At 39.1% G+C, this 19,426-nt stretch overlaps 1 protein-coding gene across 2 annotated transcripts in view; it reads left to right on the top strand.

Moving 5' to 3' along the window:
* The window catches only part of LOC114648192 (TRAF3-interacting JNK-activating modulator), an 84,282-nt gene extending 66,091 nt beyond the window's left edge, over positions 1-18,191 (top strand). The window contains exons 8-15 of one of the 2 annotated variants that reach the window (XM_028797077.2): positions 1,926-1,997; positions 2,083-2,223; positions 5,078-5,215; positions 8,751-8,886; positions 10,370-10,423; positions 11,684-11,808; positions 16,272-16,385; positions 17,516-18,191. In XM_028797077.2, the coding sequence (XP_028652910.2) occupies positions 1,926-1,997; positions 2,083-2,223; positions 5,078-5,215; positions 8,751-8,886; positions 10,370-10,423; positions 11,684-11,808; positions 16,272-16,385; positions 17,516-17,659 (924 nt within the window). In that variant the 3' untranslated portion in view covers positions 17,660-18,191. The remainder of the gene's footprint in view (positions 1-1,925; positions 1,998-2,082; positions 2,224-5,077; positions 5,216-8,750; positions 8,887-10,369; positions 10,424-11,683; positions 11,809-16,271; positions 16,386-17,515) is intronic. The other variant, XM_028797079.2, reaches the window with a different exon arrangement.
* The last annotated feature ends 1,235 nt before the right edge of the window (positions 18,192-19,426 follow it).

Below are 19,426 nucleotides of genomic sequence, written 5' to 3'. Positions count from 1 at the left end.
TTTTCTCCCCACGCGGGGAAAACTCTCCCATCAGAGCTGAACACGATCAGATACAGTGCCAATGTCTATTGATTTTTAAACTTTGTCCTGTTTCATTACTATGTGGGTGCAACCACGGAGTACTGCTAGTGCCTTATAGGACTCGGATTAATTCTGTGTCAGAGTACATCTGCTGAAGGTAAAAAGCTTAAGGTGACTGTTATGCTAAAAGTGAAAAATGTGAGAAGAAGGCTACAGACTCAGCTATTGCTTTACCTTCATCATTGGATTAGACTACATTAGATAAACTTAATCTCAAGAGCATATTTAGATGCATGTAGTGGCAGAATCATAAAAAAACAAGGAATCAGACTCATAGGACAAATAATACAATCAATCGATAGACAAATAAATAAATGATACATCTATATTGTGCAGACCTTGCAAAATGAACTTAAAGAGTCTAAGCATTTACTTTAGGATGTCAGGAGGAAGCATTGAACTGTCTGATAGCAGCAAGCAGAAAGATCCTGCTTGTACAGTATATACAGTGGATTCAGAACACATTCAGACCCCTTCACTTTCTGCACGCTTTATTGTGCTGTAGATTTTGGTCTAAAAAAGATAAATTGGCACTCAATAACCCATACTGATAAAGTGAAAACATATTTCAAAAGAGTTTGCAAATTTATTTAAAATCAAAAACTGAAATCTCTTTTTCATAGAGGTATTCAGACCTTTAATTCAGAACTTTATAGAAGCCCCCTTTGGCAGCAATTAGTTTCAAGTCTTCTTGTCAAGTGTGAAAAAAGTACAACTAAATAAAGTGTGCAGTAAGTGATCTGAATACCTTCTTAGTCACATGCCAGACCGTTTTATAGTCATCTTAGAAAGTGCTGCAGGGTATCCGTGTGATCTACTGAACAATTTCTTCCACTAGCCTTTCTGTTAAAGAAGTGCTTCCTATTTTTCTGCCCTTTTGTGTGTGTTGCCCACAGCTTGGCTTTCCTGCCTATTTCCTTTTCCTTACTGTCTTTTTCAATTCTACATTCTGCTCTCCATTTTCTTTTCAGGGAGTCTCTAGAAAGCAGCTTGTTCAAAGTGCCCTCACAGCCTTTTTCATGAATGGCCTCCATGAGCCACTGCTACCCAGTCTCAGTTGCTCATTGCTCACAGTTACTGTGTTGCTCTTTGTGGTCCGATATGATTGTTACAACCCACATCAGCATGGCTAAAATAACATTGTTAGTCCATGTGCGTAATCTCCTCCCTATATATAAAATCCTAAGCCTAAAAGTGCAATGATTTTGTGCAATGATTTCATGTGACTTTTTATGTCACTTTTTTGTCATTCTTTTCAAAATTTATCGAACTTTAATGTGATGTTGCTAGATTTTCAGATTCTTATTCTGTTTTTAAATTATAAACTAAAAAATATCAAGAACTCACGTCCCACGAAACGAGACTTTGTGCTAAGAGATTTAACCATGCTTGGGGCCGGAAATAAAAGACAAAGAGTAGATGACAAAAAAGCTGCTGTACAGGCTTTTAAATGTTTGGAGCGTTGCGCAAGACGCAGATCACGCGGCACGGCAGCAGTAGCTGCAAGCCCGCAGCTGATTGAGCAAAGAGGAGGTAAAAAAACAAAAAAACCCAACTATTGGTTTCCCATTGTATCACCGTTTAAGAGGGGGTTTCGGAGGAGTGACTATGTCTCCTTGGGGTGCATTCAGCCCCATTCTTCAGAACATGAGTGGCAGAGACATGATGTGGCTGGCGCGTAGCTCAGGCCAGGGGGGTTGGCAAGCAAAGCAAGCAGGGGGTGAGCCCCCTAGTCAACAATATCCAAAAAGAATACAGAGAAAGTATGAATGTTAATGGAGAAAGTATTCGTAGATATTAATCATGACTTCTCTAACTAAAGAATCTTTTTACATTTATTACAGGCTCAGTGCAATGAAGATCTTATGAAACGCAGACTAGGATCTCTTGAGTCACAGCTACATCTTTGTATGCAGGTAATTAAAGAATTCTGTCCAAGTAGTGCTCTGTTACTGCCTGAACACTATGGAGTGAAACTGGTCCTACTTTTCTAATCCACAGGGAAACTCCGGGGCAGGACTGAAGGCAGCAATGATTGAGATGGAATCACACAAGTTAAAGTATGAAGAGAAAGCAAAAGAGTCTTTGCAAAAGGTTTTAGAAGAGAAGCAAGCTGCTGAGAAGAAACTACAAAGTCTGCAGGTGAGCTCTTTACTCTGGTCAGTTTAACTTGTTACCCTAATCCTGTCTACTTGTAGTGGAGAGTAACTAGCAGCACTTCCAGACTTGGTTCTGACACTGGTGGGTAGACCTTCCTGGCACTTTTATATATATGCAAAACATGTATTTCAGTGCTAATTCAGCATCTTGGATAGTGTTCATCATTGAAAGGTACTAGATAAAATATGTTAGCTGGAAAGTTTTCAACTTTTTAACAAGTTTCTCTAGTAACTTTGTTGAGCCATGCTCCAGTTACCTTCATAGTGTTGAGAGCTGGTTCTTCTAACACAGCCTAATTAGGTATTCTTTACGAACAGAAGTAAGACATTTTTTAAATTGAGCTAGTGCTTATCAAGGTTGTTGCTGGACTTAATTTTACTTCTCTCTAACACCATTAACAGTAACATGTTGAGTTTAAAAATATCCTTTAGATAAAAGATAAATATGAAGTACATCAAATAAGGCTTAGTATTGAGTTAGTACTTTTTTCAAGTAAGAAAATGTATTAGGGCTAATCTGAGTTCAAAGAAAGACAAAAAAGAAACGAAAAAGGAGAATTGAATTCAAAAAGAAAAATTCAACAAAAGGAAATCTAAGTAAGTCTAAGTCATGCACCAAGCGCCCGGGTGAAGAATAAAACAAGATGTTTGACATGTTATAGCTTAGTAACCAAGACAGCCAAGGTGCCATAGCATGACAGTTACCCCCATGCACCTTTCCTTATTTACCACCAGTGTCCTTGAGTGTAAGTTTTACTAATCTGTCTGGAAGATTTCATACACATTCACTCTGGAGACTGAAAGTCTGAAGGTGGTCACAATGCAATTCCCTCCACATTACTGAGAGTAAGCTCCACTGTTTGACACAGTTTAGGATTTCACTTTTGGTCTAGGGATGCTCCTGCTTGCTCCTCTCTGGGCCAATATGTTTTTTGTAGCACAAAACAGTAGGACATTCAGTGCTTCAAATGTGTTCTTATTAAGTTCATCTTTCTCAAAGGCTGTATAATTATACAGAATTATTTTGGTTCCTATATGAAATAACCCTTCAGAATCTTCAATTTTAGCATTAAATCTATTCCTGACCAAAGGCTTTCCTTCCTAAAATGTGAAAAAGCTGAGCTTGATACAGTTAAGGCCTTCCTACACCACTTTAGACTCAAAGACTTTCACACCTTGAGAATCCCAAGCACAGGAGAAAGCTGACATTAAGGAGTTCCAAATGAAACTTGGCTTTCAGAAGCAGGCACAAGGTCAATTTGCTGAGATGTAGCAACACGATGTGGCCTGCTAAATACTCAGTATTATTTTCCACTTGCCCTACACAGACTTTTGTATCAAAATGGTCAATTCATTAGCTTGGATGCAACTTCAGAAAAGGGAACTTTGAAGTGCTTTTTTTTTTTTTTAACAATAAACATATCCTTCTTATTGACTCAATGATCAAGACTTTACACAACAGGACTGCTGGTTCAAACTCACACTAACTTCAGGAAGTCACCTAAGCTTGGCTATTGTTTTGTCGCCATTAACAAAATGAAATAAAAATTAATTTCAATTCATTCTTTGTATAGGTAGGTAGGTTTGGATTTTTTTTTCTCCCTAAATAATAAAAACCACCATTTACAAACTGCATTTTGTGTTTACTTGTGTTATATTTGACTAATGGTTAAATGTGTTTGATGATCAGAAACATTTTGTGTGACAAACATGCAAAAGAATAAGAAATCAGGAAGGGGGCAAATAGTTTTTCACACCACTGTATATATAATGTCTTAACGCAGTGCCTTTTTGATTCTTGTGGGTGCCACCATTTTACGCTTAGCTTGTGTATGGTTGCTAGCCATGTTGCTACCCAGGCCAACCAGAGGTCAAGAAAAGTGATATCACTGAAAAGAGTGTGTAAAGGTCAAGGGTCATGCACTTCCTGGTTATCTTAAATTGGACAGAAACCTAAAAACCTTGAGAGTGCAGTATTAGTTGTAGTCTTCTTGGTTTCAGAATTTATGCAACAGTATTTGACTACCTCTTTTTTTAGTGATTTGGCTATTGAGAGATTGATGAGATTCACAGTTTTGACCTTTAGATATTTTGTAACTTATGTTTCATCTCCCGATCTCTAATGTATTTAACAGAGATCCCTGTCTTTTACCTTACAAGGTATTACATCAGGACTATTCTGCTTTCCCATCTTGCTGATCATTTACTAAAACTGCTCAAACTCTTTGGGACTTTCCTTGTCCGTAACAGTTTGTTTGATCTTTTCTGTTCTCACTGTGAACTTCCTGTAACTTGGGGACGTTGTGAAATGTAATCTAAAGATCTTGCTGCAATGTTATATGCCTTGCAGCCTCTACTGGTTTAGTGTAGTTTATATATTTTTTGACTCCTGAAGATTGCCTTTTACTTATGAACATCATGGGCACATTACTGACCCTGGTATGAAGAGTAGAAAATGATTTGCTTGAATATGCACCTTAAAGAGAATTTACCCTTGGAGATTAACAAAGTATATCCAATCAAAATCAAATAATGTAAAAGGGTAAGTGTCTGTCTGTGTGTTTGTCCAGTTGATATGTTTCTGCCATTCCAATAGATGGTGCAACACAAATATTAGCACTGCTTTTATGAATCCCATACCAAATGACAAATAACAGAGACATATGCATTGATGGTGCACTACAAACATTAGCGCTGAGGTCTACATTTAGATTTTAACCTGTCTTAGGCATGTAACACAGTTTGTATTCATATAAATGTGCTGAATAAAGATGTTAGTGGAAAGAAATAATAAAATCCACCCCCTATCTGAGCTGATCTTCTCACTTGTCTTACAGACAACCCTCCAAACATGCCAAGAAGAAAGTTCTCACTGGAAGACTTCCTATGAAAAGATGAAGGCCAGCTGGGATGAACTCAATGAGAAGCACAGTCAAACTATGAATGAAATGCATCTTCTGCAGGACAAGTTGCAGGTAGGTGCAAGCTTGTGCCCTCAGCTTTCATGCGTAAAAACAAGTGTCTGCCATTAGAACCTGACATAGAGTAATGGAGGACCATTGACTGTCCTGACAGTATTAGGCACCAGGCAGGAACTAACTGAAAAAGTGCCATCCATTTTAGAAAAATGCTTACACTCATTAATACTGGGCCAGTTTAAAGACACCAGTTGCTGCATGTCCTTAAGATACTGTAAAGGCATAAATGAGAGTACCCACCACATGAATGCATCCAGGTAGGAGATAATGTGCAATTTAGTAAATAATTATAATACTCAATATTAGGATAAAACATTCTGAACCAATAAGACACTGTACCAATAAGTAAAAAGATGGGACTATCACACTGATTAAATCAATATAAATATATATATATATATATATATATATATATATATATATATATATATATATATATATATATATATATATATATACAGTGAGGAACATAAGTATTTGAACACCCTGCAATTTTGCAAGTTCTCCCACTTAGAAATCATGGAGGGGTCTGAAATTCACATTGTAGGTGCATTCCCACTGTGAGAGACAGAATGTAAAAAAAAATTCAGGAAATCACATTGTATAATTTGTACAGAATTTATTTGTATTGCACTGCTGCACATAAGTATTTGAACACCTGAGAAAATCAGTGTTAATATTTGGTACAGAAGCCTTTGTTTGCAATTACAGAGGTCAAACGTTTCCCGTAGTTCTTGACCAGGTTTGCACACACTGCAACAGGGATTTTGGCCCACTCCTCCACAAAAATCTCTTCTAGATCTGTCAGGTTCCGGGGCTGGCGCTGAGCAACACAGAGTTTCAGCTCCCTCCAAAGATTTTCGATTGGATTTAGGTCTGGAGACTGGCTAGGCCACTCCAGAACCTTGATATGCTTCTTATGGAGCCACTACTTGGTTATCCTGGCTGTGTGCTTCGGGTCATTGTCATGTTGGAAGACCCAGCCACGACCCATCTTCAGTACTCTGACTGAGGGAAGGAGGTTGTTGCTCAAAATCTCACAATACATGGCCCCATTCATCCTCTCCTTAATACAGTGCAGTCATCCTGTCCCCTTCGCAGAAAAGCACCCCCAAAGCATGATGTTTCCACCCCCATGCTTCACAGTAGGGATGGTGTTCTTGGGATGCAACTCCTCCTTCTTTTTCCTCCAAACATGGCGAGTGAAGTTTAGACCAAAAAGTTCTATTTTGGTCTCATCTGACCACATGACTTTCTCCCAGGCCTCCTCTGGATCATCCAGATGGTCATTGGCAAACTTCAGACGGGCCTGGACATGTGATGACTTGAGCAGGGGAACCTTCTGTGCAATGCGTGATTTGAAACCATGATGGCATAGTGTTCTACCGACAGTGACCTTTGAAACTGTGGTCCCAGCTCTCTTCATGTCATTGACCAGCTCCTCCTGTGTAGTTCTGGGCTGATTCCTCACCTTTCTTATCATCTGTGATACCCCACGAGGTGAGATCTTGCATGGAGCCCCAGTCCGAGGGAGACTGACAGTCATCTTTAGCCTCTTCCATTCTCTGACAATTGCTCCAACAGTTGATCTATTTTCACCAAGCTGCTTGGCAATTACCCCGTAGCCCTTTCCAGCCTTGTGGAGGTCCACAATTTTGTCTCTGGTGTCTTTTGACAGCTCTGTGGTCTTGCCCATGGTAGTAGTTGGAGTCTGACTGACTGTGGGGTGGACAGGTGTCTTTAAAGAGCTCAGACAGGTGCTACTAATTAAGATTACTAAGTGGAGTAGAGGTGGACTTCTTAAAGGCAGAGTAACAGGTCTTTGAGAGCCAGAATTCTTGCTGATTGCCAGGTGTTCAAATACTTATCGGCAGCAGTGCAATACAAATAAATTCTGTACAAATCATACAATGTGATTTCCTGAATTTTTTTTTACATTCTGTCTCTCACAGTGGGAATGCACCTACAATGTGAATTTCAGACCCCTCCATGATTTCTAAGTGGGAGAACTTGCAAAATCGCAGGGTGTTCAAATACTTATGTTCCTCACTGTATATATATATATATTGTAGAAAAGGCGCTATACAGGCGCCCGATCCGGCACGTATAAAGTACAAGGACTTTTATTTTTCTCTTCACCCGTGGGTGCACATCTTCCCCGTGACCCAAAGGCAATACACAGTCCCACAAGCACTCTTTTCCACACACCAACAATTCTTTCTCCTCTCCCACCACTCCTCCGCAAGCGTAGTCCTCCTCCTCCCAACCCTGGCTCCACGAGTGGTGGTGGCTGGCCCTTTTTATAACCCACCCGGAAGCATTCCAGGTGCTTGACCACCTGGTTCTAATTGCACTTCCGGGTGGGGCTGAAGATTGGACCAGCCGGGCTGCAGACTCCATGCAGCTCCCCCTAGCGGCCATTTGAGCCCCCAACCAGGCTGTGGAGGACTCCATCTCCCATGGAGCCATGCGCTAGGCTGGGGGATCACTGTCCGCCAGGGAGACTGCCACCAAGCGTCCCGGGGGAGGTATTGAGCTGCCCATGGTGGCTCCCCCGGAACAGATGCAGCAGGGGCATCCCTGCCGGGCATGGGACCCAGCTGTCCTTCACAATATATATATATATATATATATATATATATATATATATATATATATATACACACATGGCTTTTTCTGTGTTTGTCAAAAATGAATTACCTCCGTAAAATATATTTATGCTTAAAACCAATGCTTGTTTCATTTTTATGAGCGTAAATAAAGTCATGTTATCTTAAAACACACAACTCCCTGTCAGAAGTTTACTTTGTTACAGCAACTAAGCCTAGACACGACACTGTAGTCCACTGCTGGGTACACATACATTCTCACACATACTGGGTCAGAGTTAATTTACCAGTTAACCCAATACCAACACCTTTGGGATGGGAGTGTAAAACTGGTGCAGCCAAGGACAAATCCTGACAAGAGAGAATTCTACAGAATCAAGTCAGGCTACAGCCTGGTGATAATAACAGCTGACTCTTACCGTGTGTGCAGCCGGCGTCAGGAATGCATTATAAATGTACTTCTGGCTCTAGTCTATGATTGCTTATATTTTATCATTGTGTTGATGACATCGTTTTGCCTTCATTTTTGTGTTTGTTTTTCATGGGCACCAATGTTTTGTGTCTGGTAGCGCATTTACCAGGCAATGATGAACATGCCATGTCACTCATGACACCACTGGGTCCATGATATACAAGATGGCACTCACATTACAACAGCAATCAAACTTCTAATATTTTCAGGATCCAAAGGGGTTTAGAGAAAAAGATTCTGCTTTTTGGTTTAGTTTTTCATATTTTGGTAAATAGTTCAAAAAACTAGGAGTTGACCTCAAGAATCCTTGTGAAAAACCCTAAAAAGTGATCTTTGCCACTCACTGATCACTGACTGTCCAGGAGGACACATCATATATCCTCTCTGAACAGAGTAGCCTTGGGATAATTTAAGAGAGATAAATAAACAGCCATTTTTCCTGTTCCTGCAGAGGACACAGAAGCAGGAGAATCGACTTCAGGAGCAGCTACTGCAATTACATGAAAACTATAAAGAAGCCACAGCCAAAATTGAAATTCTGGAGGAAGACAGTTGGCAAACACGGTCACACCTCAACTGTATGGAAGGTAGGACCACCCACCATGTTCATTTAAAATTTTGATCACATTTTTTGTGATCGAATTTTTATTGAAAAATATACATATTGGTGCAATCAAACAATAAACCTTAAAATAAACTGAAAATAAGTAAATTTAGAATCAGTAATTAAGAATACCCACCCTACAACCCTAAGTCAGTGAATCATGACAGTACTCACTCAGACCTGCCCTTAATGGATTTTCAAGTTGTGCTTGGAGCAGACAGTTAAAGGAATTCTCCACACACACTCCATGTAGTTTGTAGAGAATGTCAAGAAATAAATTAATCATAATTTTTCATGGAGAATGGAGATAATAAACTTTCTTAAGGAACAGTCATCTATAGAGACCAATGGTAGATCACAGCAAAGAATATGAAAACATCCATGAAAAAAATCATGTCACATAATCCACACATCAAGTCAGCCAGCTGTATGCCCTCAACAGGCAAAAAGTGTGCACTTTTTGCTAAAATATTGTTATTAGCACATATTATTTAGCTGACACTTTTATCCTGGGTGACTTACAACACCTAAGATACAACTGGTTACATTTCTTTTTTGTTTCCAATTGGAGAACAGACAGGTGCTTATTGTCACACTGTGTTAATAGTGGGATTTGATCCCTCAGCCTCAGGGCTTGAAGTCCATTATGCCACAATGCTCAACAAAAGTATTTTTAAATAAAAGACTCCATAATATTAGAGTATTGCATGCAGAGGAAACACTGGAATGAGCTTTTGAATTGCAGAAAGGACTCTTGACCAATGAATGATTTTCCAAGTTGGCAGCATTTGCAGCATGCTCCCATGACCACCAGTCACTTAGTATGATATACTCAGTGACTCAATCCAACTAGTATGCATTTCTCTGGAGAGAGTCAAGTCTTTGATTTTCTTAAGTTGTAGGGGTGGGCTGTGTGTACGTGACAAATGACAACCAATGAGCACCTACCCAGAAGTCCAATGCATATAATGCAACAATGACAAAATAAGGACTCAGGTGTTTTGAACCTCAGAAATAGAAGAAAGGCTCGTCTGTCTAATGTCTCATGCTATACATACTATGACAGAATGGAAAAAAGAAAAAAGGGCCAAAATTGCAGCTGAACTCTCTGTACCTTTACACTCTTTGTACAACATCAACTTCACCAGGCAGCACACTACTGGCTGTCAGAAAAAGGGGCGAGCAGGAAATTCTTTGCAAATGTGAAACTGTTCTGGAAAGTCATCACACAGTCGAGTACTTTGACATCAATTCTTGCCATATAAATTAACATACTCTGGTGACGAGATCAGCAACGGCAGTTGTCAAGTTTGATATTTCCTCCAACTTGAAGTTGTGTAATGTGAAGGAAGGAAGGAAGAAAATTTAAGATCTGATAGTGGGAAAATAAAGAATATAAATGTCAGAATTGGTTTGTGAGTAACTGCAGACATTGTGCCTAATCCCACTCTTTGTTCTTCTTCAAGGTGAATACAGAAAGTTGTTACGTCAGTTTGAGTCTGCAGCAAGCAGCGCTCAAAGTAAGAACATGGTGAAAGCATCCTTGAGAAACCATAGCCAGCTTCCTTGACTGGGTTGCTGGAATATCTGGGAATGAGGGATTAACTAAATGAGAAATTCAAGTAAATGTACAGGCAGAATTCCACAAACAATGTTAACATTGTGGGATCTAAAAAAGAATTTTTAACCAAAGGGCAGTCAATTTAAATGTAGGAACTGAGTGAATTTTAAGTTGGTTAATTAATTATCAGTTTTAAATTTCAGAATGTCATTTTGCACATTTCCTGAAAGAATCCCCAGGGAATTCAGTGAGTGCCCAGGGATTATCCCAGAGAGCTTCTTCAGGATGGTCCAGAGAGTTTTATGGGAATGTATAACTTCACCTGATTGGATTAAGGTCATTTCCAGTTACAAAATCAGGGTCTTCTAATAAGAGAGTTAATATGTCCATCCTAGTTGTTATCCCTTGCATTGCAAGTCGTTTATTCTTCCTCTAATCCATTTCGCTCCTTCTGGCTCAAGAGGTCTACAGAGGGGCCTCTGGTAAGATGTCAGGTCACTCCTGATTTACACCTCTGTTATCAGATGAAGTCTAGGCAGATCCTTCTACAAGCTGGAGTTCAGTCACTTGGCTTGGAATGCAAGTGTGGAAAAGTGCAGCTGGATGTCTGCATACGTGTTAAATCTGCTTTAACAGGCCTGGTGTTCCATGAAAAGCCTAGTAGAATAGGCAATGTCCGCTTTTGTGGACAGAAACCAAAGTACATAACGTCTAAGAGGGCTTCTTAAACTTGAGCCTGCATGGTATGGCTATAACTGGGGTGCCAAAAAATATAATTTGGAAATTTTGGGCAGTATGCAAGAGAGGGAAAAAGAAAAGGTGGGCATGCTTACTATGTTTTGAATGCCCTCAATCCATTTCAAGAAAGTCGGCTGATGGAGCCTATCAACACAGCTGTAGGCACAAGGTGGGAGCAGTGTATGGTAAAGTAGTCCTCACAGGACACAGTTGTACACACACCACACTCACTCTCCCATACCTAATCAATTAAGGGTCACCATTGCACCTAACAAGGCACATCTGTGGAAAATCCAAAGACAAAATTGCCACACACTGTTATGGGGCTGGGAATCAAACCTTGGAGCCAAAAGCTTTAATCTTCATGCCACACAGGTAGACAAATTTGGCACTATTTTCAGAAAATTAGTGCATGGATAAAAAAATACTTTATACAGGTACTCCACTTTTAATATACTTCTTCTACTTCTTTGCAATGCAGCTCTGAACCATAAAGCACGGAAGGAACCGTCGATATCTGGTGAAAGTGAAATGGACATGCAGAAGGAGAAGATCCTGTGCCAACTTCAGGCGATGGAATCCCAGCTTGCAGCAAAGGAGAAGGAAGTAAGAGTGAGGTTTAGAGACTCTAGACGGGATAAATCCCTAAAGCAACGTAAATAGCCAAAAAGAACACTGTGGAAAGGTTCACAGAATTTATAGTATTTTAAAGCCAACTATTATGAGTCAAATCTGTTTGCATTTCTTGAAGTATTGGTGAAGAGTACTGTAAACCATTTTTCACATCTACCATTATACAGTATGTAATCAGGCTCCATATGGATCCATATTAGTTTACTTAGTGAGCATTACAGTATTTGAGATGTAACGCTCATTTTATTAACAGTAAAACCAGTGTGTATTAACATCCAGTTCACTTCTGTACAGCTTTACTTTGTTTTCAGATATATTAAACAGCTATGAATATGAACTTGGAAAATGGATGTACTTTTTATTTCCTGTTTTCCCTTTTTTTTTGTTATACTTGACACACTAGAATGCTGATCAACTGAGATTTTACCAGAATGGCTTGAAATTAAAAGGAGAGAGACATGAGCTCAAGAGAATGGATAAAGTTCTGAGCAGAACCTTCATTTTCAGCTTGTGACAGAAAGTGATTTATGGCTAAATAAAAATTACCAAAAAAAAAAAAAGAAATGGAAGGGGTGAAGAGAGAGCAGTTATAGTACCCTGCAGCCTGATGTCAAACACTACATCAGCAAATGTACATTGCTTAGCACTAGTAAAAATGTCACAGTGCTGTGCACATGGGACAGTGATGACCCTGTACAAGAGACACCCATTACAAAAACCAGATTGCTAAAGCTAGAGTGCATGATTATACAAAAGCAAGCCTAGCAGAAAGGTAATAACATGTAAAACTAATATAAATGTAAGTCCATATATGGGATATTAGATCATCCTACATTAGGTTTATACTGTATATATAGTTGATGCCTCCTTCTGATGGGTCTGGGGCAAGCTTCGGGGTCAGCAGACTAGAATGAACTCACCCTATTCAGGGCAGTTGTTCAAAAGGCAATGTAGCTGAAAAGGTTAGTAGACTGAAAATGGTTTTCCAATACAGACACCGGGCCAGAACTTTCTCTGGTGGTTCATGACATTCTGGGACACCAAAGCATCACTAGAGAAAATAACAAGTCTGATAACATCCATTGGATTATATACAAAAGACATACACTAAGTGACTCTATTCTGCAATGCAGATATACTGTACATAGTTTACCACCAGTAAAATGTGACATTTACTGATTTGCCCTCAATTTCATCAAAATCACAAATTACTTGTGTATATTAGCCAGAAACTACAATTTTGACTTGTTTAGTGGGGACTTCATTCATACAAATATGACACTGGACAATGAAGATTTTGCTTCCTGAACATGTTATGGATGCAGGCCTGTTAATCACAAATATCACAGTTAAATCTCCCTGTGCTGTACTGTTTTATTGTTACTCTTTGTGATTTCCTCTCATACTAAAGTACAAATATACAGCACAACGATTACAACTGGAATGTTCGTGGTGACCTAAAAGTAGTGGCACTGCTACTAGGAATGCAGCTAGCATATACCAAGTGCTGTTGTATCATTTGCGAATGCGACAGCCATTTTTAAAGACTCTCATAACGAACGACAAGCGCGATCAGGACAAGTGGAATGTATCAGTGCTGGCTGACCATTGTTGGACATAGAAATAAGAAGCATGAGATGCAGAGTACAAAGAAAAATCAGCAGTGATAAATTTTTAGCTCAATTGAACTAGTGGAATATGTCGGCATCATTGAGCAGTTAAACACACTAAATTAAATAAAAGTTAATTTCACGTTTCTCTGCACCCACCACACGACGAACCACCCGGATTGGGACCGGAGTGCAGCCGTGCAATGGGTGACACCTCAGCAACACACTGTAACAGTGTGAGTTTTTTTACGGTAGCTAAACTGCCAATCCTGCCATCAACCCCCAAGTTTTCCCTGCAAGTTGGAGGACCTGCTTCGATACAGTCAATCGAAAATTATATTTGTGTTCAGCTCAAAGCTGTCTCTCAAAATCACCAAAAAGTATCCAGGAAGCAAAACTTTTTAAAAAATGTATGGTCCAAAATGGATTAACACTGAGAATACCTGTAAAATGCAAATACCGGCAATTTTAAATGTGCAAGGCAGAAATCAACCATGGGATGCTGTTTCTCATGCTGGACCAATATAAAGTCACTAATTGACCTAACAGACACCCATCTTTGGCATATGGAAGGAATACTGGAGGCCACAAAGAAAAACCCACTCTGACATTTGGACTCTGGGGCTGTAGGGCACTTCACATATATTTTTGTACACAAAATCTTACATATACATTAAAAAAAATTTGTATTTGACAAAGCCTTTAAAGGGACTGAAAGGTAGCCAGGAGAAGGAAGTGTTGATATCCTTTGTGGATTGGTGATTCATCCTACAATATTACACAGTTAATCATATAAATACAGTAAACCCCCATGACAGTAATGGTTTTAATTTGATGATTTTTATCAGGGTTCAGATATGCAGGTGTTTATATTCCTATATTTTCTTTATAGATATCCAACTGTATCTACAAGTCTTCTGAATCCCATCCTTTAGGTCTTTGAAGTTTATGATAGTCAGTCTACAGTGGTGGTGGCTGAAGTGGTTTCCCACTTACTATGTAAAGCGCTTTGAGTTATTTAGAAAAATGCTAATGTAAAAACATTATTATTATTAATGTTCTGTAAATACAGACAGCTACAATTGTTCTTGATTGAAGATTAACATAAATACAACAAAAACCTTTGAGGAGACGCTGAAAAAATATGTTTTGTGTGATTTAATATCACTCCGGGACATGCTGGAGTATGAAAATCATCCATTTTTCCTCACTTTGTTTTGAAATTGTTTGGCACGCATTGTTTTTAATAAATGTCTCCTTTTTTAACTCATCAAAATTGTACTACTTAAGGGAATTGAGGGCCTGTCATTGTTGATAAAGGTTTTGCACAGGAGGCAAGGTTTTATTATATTGATTTAAAATTTTACAGTTTTTTTCACTTAAATTTGTGCAGTCTCATGCAGTAAAACCAGGCAAGTCTGTGCCAATTACTAAATTAACAATACACTATTACTTTTGGAGTTTATAAATACGATTTGAAATTATACTAATTCTCTCCTTAGCAAGCAGGGAGTGATTCAATTTGCTGTGGCTGTGGATTTGACCATTGAAGTCCAGCACAGATATTAGTTAAACTCTTGCAAACTCTGGGATATTTTCATTAATGTTCCCCAAAACTGTGCTTCATTTATAGGACAACTGTATGCTCATTATTATTAACTTTCCCAGTATACACCGATCAGCCACCACACTGAAACCACTGACAGGTTACAATTGCACCAGTCAAAAGGTGGGATAAATTAGGTAGCAAGTGAACAATCAGTTCTTGAAGGTGATATGTTGGAAGCAAGAAGAATTGACTGTATAAGTATCTGAGTGACTTTAACATGGGCCAAATTGTGATGGCTAGATGAACGGCTCAGAACATCTCCAAAACGGCAGGTTTTGTGAGTTATTTCCACTACGCAGTACCTACCAAAGGTGGTTTAAGGAGGAACAACCAGTGAACTGGCAACAGGGTCATGGGTGCCACAAGGCTCATTGATACGTATGGTTAGCAAAGGCTTGCCTGTCTGGTCCAATTCTACAGAACTACCAAATAACGTTGTTGAAAAACTTAATTCTGGCCAAAAGAGAAAGGTGTCAGAACAGATGGTCTGCTGTTATTTGAACAGAGCAGCCCCAGACCTGTTGACCCCTGTCCACCACTAAAAATGCCTACTGTGGGCACATACATGTCAGAACTGGACCATGGATCAATGGAAGAAGGTGGCCTGGTCTGATGAATCACGTTTTCTTTTCAATAATATGAATAGTCAGCTGTGTGTCCGCCATTTACCTGGGAAAGAAATGGCAGTGGGATGCACTATGGGAAGAAGGCAAGGAGGCAGTGTGATGAACTGGTCAATATTCTGCTGGGAAACCTTGGGTCCTGGCATTCATGTGGATGTTGCTTTGACACATACTTTCTACCTAAAGATTGTTGCAAATTCCATACACCCCTTCATGGTGTGGTGAAATGTTCTACGGAGTAATATTTATGAAAATCAAATGTCTAGGGTCTACAGCTCAACACCTATACAAAAAATTATTTCAAAAAAACAATACTAACTTGTAATTATTATGGACATGCATAACTTTGTGTGGATTTACATTGCAGAAGAATTTGGTGCAATGTGGTAAGAACACAGAACTGCATTTTTAAGGATTGGAGCCTGTTTTATGAAATACTGAAAGCTAAAATTAAGTGAAAATTGCAGAATGCATAAACAAACCTGTAATTACTGTCAAAGTTTTCTTGTCAAAACTATCTTGTGCTTTTAAGTGATGCTTTTAAGGTTGTTTGCTGTCCTCGTATCCATTCCTATTTTCTTCTTTACTTCATAGTGCTCCGAGTTGCGGGGAGAGCTTGAAGCCCTAGAGGAGGAGTACCAGTGCTGTCAGAGGAAGCTTCAGCAATGTAGAGAAGAGCTGAATACTTTTCAGAGAAAGAAAAGCCGGGTGAGGGGGACCTCTTATAGTCAATGTAGACTTTTTCTTTTAGAATCGGTGATAAGCTGCCTTTTACATTATAAAGCAACAGAGAAGAGGGATTAATTAGGTCAGTAACTAATTGGAGAAAAAATACAAGCTTGGAAGAATTGTCATCACAAAGCCTATTTTGTTGTAAAATGAAGCTAACACAGGCTTAGATGATGCTTTACAATTGGATGTTGTTTTATATCTTTCAATGCTTCCACTCCAAGTTTCAAAAATGTAGAGGTAAATTTTGTGACAGTTAATTTTTAGAAAACCAAGTAATCCTGGCCACACAGAGCAACAGTTAAGACTGTTTGCTAAAACAAAGAAAAAATGCACTGACTACTATGCAAGATTTTTTGCAATTACATGGATATAGTACAATTTCCTGCCTTTTATATATTACTATTGAAAGACATATGGTAAGCACCTAATTATGAATTAAAGAACAGAGTTAACAGTGTACACTTAAGTGATCTGTCAATTGTCAGTTATAATCATGAACTTTAGACTCTAAGCCAGTCCACTTGACTAATGGTTCAAATAAGCAGTTGTATCAATACATACATCAATTACAAAGTCAGCTGTCAATTTAATAACCTTCCCAATTCAATTTCAGTTTCATGAGAGTTGTCGACCTAAATGCTCCACTTTATAAATGCAGGAAATGTGGCATTGTTGTTAAGGCAGTGACTTGTGACACTGTGCAACGATGAGCTAGTTCTGGCTACTGACATTGTGTGACCATAATCAAGTCATGTCACCTGATATTGTCTGAGTGCTCAGGAACAAGGATAACTCTAAGCTAGAGTGCCCTATGAATGAAGCCTGAATGTTCCCACTATGTTCATATGAACACTGTCACATTTCAAACAAATTGTAAATGTGTGGCTCCAGCTTCCTGTAACTGTAAATTACATAATCTGGAGGGAAAGAAAAATGGAAGGGTTTACTACCAGCTTATTAAGCCAACAGTAAACCAAGCTGCTGTAAACTTCAAGACAAACAAGAACAGTAGTTCAATAGGCTCTTAACTGGAGACCACAGAGAAACACCTCTAGTTGTATTTTTGAAAGTCTGTCAGTCTAACATTCTTCAAATTTCTTTTTCAGAAACGCTGCAGCAAGTGGATTTTACTCCCAATGGCTATTCTCTTTGTAGCAGTGGCAGTGTCCTTCTTCTGCCCTGATGTTTACGACCACATCAGTAACTGGCTAAAGTCTCTTGATATGAAAGCTGTATGGTTCTTACCCTGAGCCTTAGTTTTAATAAGCAGTGAACAACAGTGAACCCGGTGATTCAGCAGGAGTTATCATGATGGAAACTAGCACATTTAGTCCAAGGAATATTTACTGATTGATGTGGCAGTAATAAAAAGAGATGGTGAGGAAAACTTTGTTAAAACTGAAGATTATAAACTGGACTAACCTTGCTTTCCAAAACAATATGCAATTTAAAATGTTACATATACTGTGACTGTACAGACACTGTTTACTTTGCTTAGCAAGCAATAAATTGTCAGTGTGATCACTGCCAAGTCAAAGCCTTATCCCAGTGCCCCCAAGATCCGTAGCTGCCTATGCTTATTTATCAGCATTTACATAAACTGACAAGAATTCTTTAGGAAGTCCTGTATAATATGAATAATCTACAGTATAACAGCCAGAAAAAACATATAGGGTGCAATTTACAGAGCAGAAGTGTTTTTTTTTTTAACCACTGTTTACATGTGATGTAAATAGACTATGTATGACACTGAATCGTTCTTTTTAAATAAACAGAAAACTGAAATGCAATGTTTTATGAATTGCATAAACTCTTTTTATGGAACAGTATAGTCTGTTTCCTCAATATATGTGTGTGTGGCTTTAATTCTGCAGCATTCAATTTTTCTTGATATTCACATACATTATTTTAATAATTAATAATGATAATTCTTTGCATTTATATAGCACTTTTCTCACTACTCAAAGCGCTCAGCAATTGCAGGTTAAGGGCCTTGCTCAAGGGCCCAAAAGAGCAGAGTCCCTTTTTGGCATTTACGGGATTCAAACCAGCAACTTTCCGATTGCCAGTGCAGATCCCTAGCCTCAGAGCCCATTTAATCCATCAGCTGCCAATCCTGGTCATATCTGAAAGTAAGTCTGAACTTAGTCAGCAGGGCTGCAAATTCAGTCCATTTTGGGAAGGTTTACACTTTATACACAAACACACACACATATATATATATATATATATATATATATATATATATATATATATATATATATATATATATATATATATATATACTGTATATATATATACTGTATATATATATATATATATATATATATATATATATATACAGTATATATGTAGCGCTGCTGCCTCGCAGTAAGGACACCTGGGTTCGCTTCCCGGGTCCTCCCTGTGTGGAGTTTGCATGTTCTCCCCGTGTCTGTGTGGGTTTTCTCCAGGTACTCCGGTTTCCTGCCACAGTCCAAAGACATGCAGGTTAGGTGGATTGGTGATTCTGAATTGGCCCTAGTGTGTGCTTGGTGTGTGGGTGTGTTTGTGTGTGTCCTGCGGTGGGTTGGCACCCTGCCCGGGATTGGTTCCTGCCTTGTGCCCTGTGTTGGCTGGGATTGGCTCCAGCAGACCCCCGTGACCCTGTGTTCGGATTCAGCGGGTTAGAAAAATGGATGGATATATATATACACAGTTGAACCTCGGTTCACGAACTTCTCTGAACACGTACAAATCAGGTTACGACCAAAAAGTTCGCCAAACTTTTGCATCTGTTCACGACCACACACTCAGTATACGAACAAGCCAATTTCCCTTTTGGTTTGTGCACACCGATGATTTCCGCACCTGTTCAGTTTCTCCCTGTGCATTCTCTGTGCAGCGAGCAAGAAAGAGAGACAGAGAGAGACACACACACGTGCGCGCTCGCACGCGAGAGAGAGGGCTGGCACATAAGGCCGAGGAGGCAGTTAAAGAATGCAGCGGGCTTGTTTTAAAAGAGACTGATTCGAGCA

Source organism: Erpetoichthys calabaricus, chromosome 3, assembly GCF_900747795.2.
Source record: "Erpetoichthys calabaricus chromosome 3, fErpCal1.3, whole genome shotgun sequence".
Lineage (NCBI taxonomy): Eukaryota > Metazoa > Chordata > Cladistia > Polypteriformes > Polypteridae > Erpetoichthys > Erpetoichthys calabaricus.
Note: the sequence above shows the minus strand (reverse complement) of the source record. Positions and strands in the feature narration are given on the sequence as shown.